At 40.1% G+C, this 7,284-nt stretch overlaps 1 protein-coding gene across 1 annotated transcript in view; it reads left to right on the top strand.

Moving 5' to 3' along the window:
* Positions 1–5,116: 5,116 nt before the first annotated feature.
* Positions 5,117–7,284, top strand: part of ATG14 (autophagy related 14) — a gene marked incomplete at its 5' end in the record, with an annotated part of 11,269 nt that continues 9,101 nt past the window's right edge. The window contains 3 exons of the mRNA XM_009709816.1: positions 5,117–5,179; positions 5,315–5,357; positions 5,764–5,845. Coding sequence (XP_009708118.1) covers positions 5,117–5,179; positions 5,315–5,357; positions 5,764–5,845 — 188 coding nt within the window. The remainder of the gene's footprint in view (positions 5,180–5,314; positions 5,358–5,763; positions 5,846–7,284) is intronic.

Raw genomic sequence — 7,284 nt, 5'->3', positions numbered from 1 at the left:
TAAAAAATAATAATAATAATAAAGCGCCCCGACTTTCAGTGGGGTGCAGGTGTGCCCATATTGATGTAGCTGACAGAAGTTCCAGACGGTGCAGGGCAAAGAGAGAGCCGTGTGGTAAGATATTTGACATGTATATCTGTTTTCAGCAGCACACGCTGAACTGGTAGTCTTCTAAACCATTAAACAAAATCAGGAAGGCGTGCAAGAAAACAGCACCTTTTTTTATTTTCTTGTCTATATAAATAGTCTTAATCACGGTCCGCCTTTTAGAATTACAAAAAATACTCTACTTGAGTTAATCACGCACCTTCCGGCTCCTTTTTGCAAAGCATTGGCTCTACAGGAGGGTGACTGAACGAGTGTTACGTCAATAACCAAATATTCTCATTATATGACTCAGATGCAGATCGGCCCTCCGTAGCTGTCGTTCACAGCACGTTCATTCCAGATTCTTAAAAAGTCTGCCCAGCACTCTCTCCGGAATAGCTCTGGTTTTTGGCTGATGTCGTGTTCTTGGTCTTTCGTTTGTAGCTTCGTTAGCAGCTGTTGAGGGTGATTTCTTGAACTATTTTGGGAAGGTGGTAAGGAGCAGGTGATGCGGTGTGGTCCTCGAACCAAAGGCTCTTCGCGTCCTTCCACCAAACACAAGAACAGCCGAGGCGACGGAGGTGTCTTTCTTCCATTAATGTTGGTGGGAGTGGGCACAGGATGTCCGCCAGCGTGAATCAGCTGGCAAAATTGAGACCTTAGTCTGCCACTGGATGGTTTTTTTGTTGGTTTGGTTTGGGTTTTTTTTTAACGTGAAAGACTGTGTCATGGAATGACAGACTGTATTTAGTCTTTCTAAAATAGATGGAAAATTTGTGTTTCTGTGAGGCTGCTCAAAGTTATCTGCAGCTTCCTTGAAAAAATTGGATTTGGAGTTTGGAACATAAACCAAGTGGGTTTTTTCCTGCCCCTTTTATAGCCTTAAGATTTTGGCTAAACATCAGGCTTAATTATAGAAATTCAATTGTAGCCTTTGTTACAGTGGAACCACTGTTGTTCTGTGTTAACCAAATATTAAGAAGTTTCTCTACCCATCAGAAAAATGAAACCGTAAAGAAGCAGCCTTAGCCAAAGTACCAGAAGCAACAGCTTGTTTGAAAAACAAAAACCTCTTTATCTTCCTTGTATCTTGTCACATGAGACAAGATCAGTTTTTCTATCTGACAGTTTTCACTGCATCCTCCTAAGATGCTTTAACTGTCCCATTCCTCTGTGGCTAGAAAATGTTTTGTATATTTGTGCTGTGTTTCTTAACTGCAGGAAGTAAGCATCTTTTTTTTTTTATTTTTATTTTTTTTTCCCCAGTCTGTCTGGACATCATGGTTCCATCTGTGGGGATCACTGCTGTTCTGTTCTCTCTGTTCTCCTGGGTCCTCCCTATACACTCAGTTTCCCCAGGCTTTGTTTCTTCTGCTGCTCAAAACTTTCCCAAGCGGTAGTGCAATTCATTGGAAACAGCAACTTCATATTAGTGAATTAAAGGAACAACATAACATGTATGAATAACACAACCTGAATAACATAAACATGCTTGATTCCAGCAGGAATGCTCAGTGTAGGGACAAAGCCCCGTGAAGCTTGGGTTTCTTCTTGTTCTTTGGAAGATAACGGAATGACTTACTTTTAAAACTGTGCTTGAAATATTTTGTCTGCATTCTATAATACCTGGAATGACTGATATAAAAGTGAGAAAGAACCTGCTCCTTCAGAGGTCAGTTTTCTTTGTTTCCTCTTTGTAAGCAGTGAGCGGGTGTCTATAAATTTCTTGCGATGTGAGCACAGAGAGAGGGAACGACTTTTTAAACAGTGACCACATGCCGTGGCAAAGCCATGCAGGGACAGGTGCGGTTAATGGACTGGATTTCAGGTTGTATTTACTGTCATAGTCATTTATTTGTTTATTTTATGCCTTCTAGTAGTACCTGGGTTAAGTTTAGATCAGTGTTATGGCCAGTGCTGGAGGAGGCTGACAGGGTCGTGACAAGGGCTTTTCTGTGTGACTCGGTTGTAAGTGTGATGTGAGAAATTAAGAATGTGGAAGTGTATGGAGTTACTTGGGCCCCCCATTTGTCTTTTTGAAGTGTTACAGATTGGGAAAAAGGATTGTTCTCTCTCTTGTGAAAAGTAAAGGAAGCAAGCGTTACTCCTTGTATCCAATGGTGTTTTATTTTTAGAATTTTCTTGTGATTTTTTCCTTAGAAGAAGATACATGATTTAATGTTCTAACAGTAAGAATTATTTCGGATTTCTTTTCATTGAGCTGTTTTGTGTGCTAATTTTTATAAAAGCTGTAGTAAGATTGAAGTTGTTCATATGTCTGGCAAAAATCACACCCTGTATCTGTGAGGGGGAGAGATTGAGGAGCTGTTAAGATTAATTATTGAGGTACAGCTACAATTAAGGATGAGTAGTCCGGAAGTCCTGCAGTAAAATAATCACTGACATTCTTCTTTTCATTAGTAACGTGTTGTATACTCAAAAGCTAAGCCGGCATCTTGATGTTGGCTTCAGCTCAGAGACTCTTCTTCCTCCTGGGAGTTTACTCCAGCCTGCCATATGCATAAATTCTCAGAGTGTATTTTGCAGGTGTACTGAATTGCTTTGCTTTACGTGTTGGCAGATGGCAAAAGCCAAAGACAATATAATTGTGACGTCTAAGCCTGTCTGACTTCTCTAAGCTGTGGGTTATGATTAGGAATAGTGACTTTTTGCAGCAATGGAGTTTTATTATAGTGAACAGGTACAGTGATGGAGGTACCTATTGCTGTCCTCGACTCCTTCAGCATTAATCAATTCCTATAGATTAGGAAGTCCTTTCTGGTTGCTTCCCTCTAATTACGAGCACGTGGAAATAAGCCAAGTAACTGTAGAAAATCCGAGCTTAATGTGATAAGGCTTGAGGAAAGAGAAACATTAAATGGATAATTTGAGATGTTGACTTCTCTCCTTCTGTCAGTTTACATTTTACGGGAGTTCCTGTAATAGTTCATCCAAAGTTTTCTTTCTTTGCCAAATTGAAAGGCTGTACGTATGTAGGGAATTTTTCGCGATGTGATGCAATTAAAATTAGAGCGATATATAAAGAAATGGAAATGTTTGCTTAGGAGAAACCTGCTAAAGAAGATTGTAGGAGCTGTTTGACGTAGTTGCTGAACTGCGGCATGAACTGTAATTTTTGCAGGCTTTCACAAATATTTCTAGCTTCCTTCCACAGCAAGAACTTAATTTAGTCCCAGGTTCTTGACAGATCATTCAACTTTTTGCTGATGTGATGGATGTGATTTGGGTAATTGCGTTTAGTCAGACTCCATGCCCATTAATCCAGCTTTGAAAACAAGAATTGCCAAATTACCCCAGTGCTCTCTCCCTCCCCGTGTGACTGCCGAGCGATGTGTTTCTGGGCCAAGTTATTTTTGGTTGCAGCCAAAGGTCAGGGGTACAGTAGGTGCACATTACTCTCTGGTAAACAGGAGTCCAGTCCAGTGCAGTTTTGTAATTTCCATGATGACTGGTGGGGTGAGGACACACGGGAAGAGCAAATGCGCTGGGTTGAGCAGCCAGGCTCCAGTTGCACCACATTCCTCTGGCTCATGCGTGGCCTCTGGCTTTTATGCCGAGCAGTTGCATTTGGTTTTGGTTTGTTTTGGAAGGAAAACAGGTATTTTGGCTTGACTATGGAGGCAGCAGCCAGTAGTTTTGTTGTTGTTTTAGTGCTAATGTCATCTGGAAGGGTGATTACATGCCTTCTGAGCCTGAAGTTAGTCACCAAGCTTTCAGATTTCAGCACTTCAAGGAAAAAAAATGAAACATTTTAAAGTTTTACCTGAAATCAAACCTACAGAGTTGGGCAGAGAGGGGGGCCCAAGATGCCATCCGGTCAAGGCTTCCTGTATAACTCTTTCTAAATAAAGCTTAGACGTCCATGAAATAAAGGACTTGGTGGGTTGTAGGTAAAACGTTAGACTTCTGTTAGGATGGAATTGTCAATTCTACATGTTGCAGAGGGAAATATAATTAATTGTTTTTCCATACCTGGACTTAACCCAAGAGACACTTTTGAGGCGTGGATCAGGATGGTGCTGTAACATTGCAAGCACAAAGGAAAGCTGGGAAGCCATACGCTGGCAGAAGACAAAGCACACGTGCCGTTTTTTATGTTGTCTTAGTCTCTTGGCTGTCTCTCTTGCTATTTGCTCTTACTGTTAACTTTGTCGCTTCATGCTTCGTTGTAATTTCTTAATATGCATCATTTGTATTATCTTTAAATGTATTTCTCAATACATTGTGGAATGTGGAGGGGAGCGGGACGTGGCTGCTGCATATTCCAAGGGTGAAAACACAAGATGATGAGTCCTAAAAAAATTCTTTGCAGTTCCCATACCTCGGACATCCAGTGAAGCAGAACTCAAGCAGATAGTTGGGTCATGGACTTGTGATGGCTACAAGTGCCTGGTAGAAACAAGTAGAAGAGAACGCAACTTCTTGCCGTTACTAATACAAGAAAGATTTGGATGTCATGTAAAATTCTTGAGAGGGTGCTGTCCTATTTGGGCCCATTAATGAATAAAGTGTGAGGCACTTCCATGTTAGAAGGGAGAAAATGCAGTGCATAGTGTATGAAAACCTCCATTTCCCACTAACAGAGTGGACTCCGCTAATACTGTCACAGCTGGTGAAATAACGCAATTCAGACTCACTACGGTATCTGAGAGAGTACTGTTAATTTCTCCAGTGACTAAAGGTTTTTAGAGTACTGTATGTTTTTCCTAGTACATAAAATACTGATATGCTAAGCTATAAATCTTCTAGAAATAGCAAGTAATTTGCTTACAAGTTCGATAATACAACAAGCTGCTATTTCCTCACCTTAGAGGTTCTGTTGAAGTTCCTGTGAGACACATGCTCTAGAATTCTGCAAGAGTTTTATACATTTAGCCGTTGCTTCCCAAGATTAAGATAGATAGTTGAGGTTTAGAGACTTCCACAAGCTTCAGTCTTTTTATCTTTGTGGACAACTTACAATGCCATACTGTGCAAAATATCAATAAAGACATTTAATCTCTTCCAGGTTTTCAGACAAGAAAGAAAGGCTGATGCATCTTAAAACCAAACAGAGAGAATTCCAAAAACAGTAAGTTGTCATTATTAAATGAAAATAAACTATAAGAACTCTGAGAAAAACAAAACAGTCTCTCTAACGTGCTGTTGCTGCAGACAGACATAGTCCAGATAGTCATAAAACTTTCAATCGTGTTTTTTCCTCTAGTGTTTTGAAGGCCATGGAAGGCAAAGAGATAACTGATCAGCTGGTGAGTTGTTCAAAGTGTCCCATAGTTTTTAAACTCTCTGAATTCCTAGATCTCATACTTTAAAGTTACAGTTTACCTTCAGGGCATTGTGTTGCTTTCCCAAAAAGCCTGTTGTAAGCAAAACTGAAATTGGCTCTGCAAGCAGAGTGCTCCAAACCATCAATATTTTTCATTTCTTACTAGGTATTTGTTCAATAACTTATTATACTGATTGACTTTATACTAAGCATTTGGTTTGTTTGTGGCATTCTTCTGTGCACAAAACGGTATATGAAATATTTATTTGTTTGATCCAATTAAGAACATCCTGCTACTTTTGCACTGAAGCTGCTGGCTTTGTTGTTAATCATTAGTCAGTGTGTTTGAAGTCGTTTGTGCCCTAGAGTTGCTGAATGTTCTTTTTCAGAGGTGGAAAATAATGTCTTGCAAGATGAGGATTGAGCAGCTGAAACAGACCATTTGCAAGGAAAATGATGAAATGACAAGACGTGAGTAATGCCTGTGCTTTTGTGATGTGGAGAACTCTGTGCCTTAGAGTGAAAAATCAATTGATGTGAATTTGAGTGTTAGTTTTTCAAAATCGTGGGTTTCCAAACCGTCACTTCTTAAATCAACTTGAAGGCAAATCAGTGAGTGGATTTTAGCCTTTTTATGCTTGGATTTTAATTAGCAAACAGTAGACATTATTCAGCTGGATGGAGATCATTTTGCAACAGCTTTAGAAGTAAATGCTTAGCAGCCTATGACTTTGGCTTTGTCCCTGGAGATGGCTTTATTCAGTGTAGTGTTCTGATCACTTCCTCTTGGTAAAGAGGAGTAAACAGCTCTGCAGCTGGTACAGATTTCGTGTAACTGATGAATTTTAACCCACACCTGTCTAGAAATCCTAAAATCTTACTGGAGCAAGAGTCTCTGAAATATGGCATAGGCGGGTGAGTTGCTACCATTTAGCATTTTCAGTTTTGAAACTCATTAGATTTTTTTACACATGAGAGATTTGTAGGGTCGTTTTTCAGAAGACAATACGCAGCACTCCTGCATGCAAAAGGAAATATAGGAAGCATATTTTTATGACTTGAAATTCAAGAGGAGCCATACAGGGAGTGGAAGCAGAGGCATATACCTGTGAACAGTTATAAAGCAATAGCACAAGCTTGTGGTGATAACATCAAAAAGGCTGGGATGCAAACTGATTTTCAATTAGTAAGGAGGATGGATAGTAACAATAAGAAATGTATAATAAGAAAAAGATGAAGGAGTAGGCAAGTCTGTTAGTTAACAGGAAAGAGAGCAAATAACACTGCAGAAAAGTTTGAAGCATTCAGTGCTGCCTTTGCTTTGTCTTCTTGCAAAGAAAATGTGATCAGCTGCTTAGCCAGATTAAATTTTACATCATGAGAGGACTGCAGGCTAAGGAAAGAAAACAGCCAGCTAAATATTATTTTGATTATGTCAGCAAGGCCTTATGAGATTCTCCTTAAGGAACTTAAGGAACAAGCTGAAGTAGTCTGTGGAGCACTTGAGAACACACGAGGGAGAGAGGATGTCCTGGGAAACAGAGTGAAAACAGTATCTGTTTTCAAAGGGTGGAGGAAGGGAGAACCTCAAACTGATGATGCAGTCATCCTATTATAAACTTGTGGCCACTTTGCAGGTAGCTAGAAGATAAGGTAATTAAAAATGGGCATCACTTTGTTAAGAATAAGTCATGTCAAATCAACCCTTTGTCTGGAGATCAAGTGGTCTAGTGGAGGGTGAAGCAGAAGATGCAACGTACCTTGCCTTTGGGCACTTCCCCAACCTGTCTCATGAGCAAACGAAGACATTTCCTCTGGGTGTAGTCACGGTAAGGTTGACACAAAAGGCTAGAAAGGCTGGATTCAAAGAGTGGTGATGCTTGTCAGACCAAGGAGGCGAGACAGGTGGA

The sequence above is a fragment of the Cariama cristata genome, unplaced genomic scaffold, assembly GCF_000690535.1.
Source record: "Cariama cristata isolate BGI_N322 unplaced genomic scaffold, ASM69053v1 scaffold9961, whole genome shotgun sequence".
Taxonomy (NCBI): Eukaryota; Metazoa; Chordata; class Aves; order Cariamiformes; family Cariamidae; genus Cariama; species Cariama cristata.
Note: the sequence above shows the minus strand (reverse complement) of the source record. Positions and strands in the feature narration are given on the sequence as shown.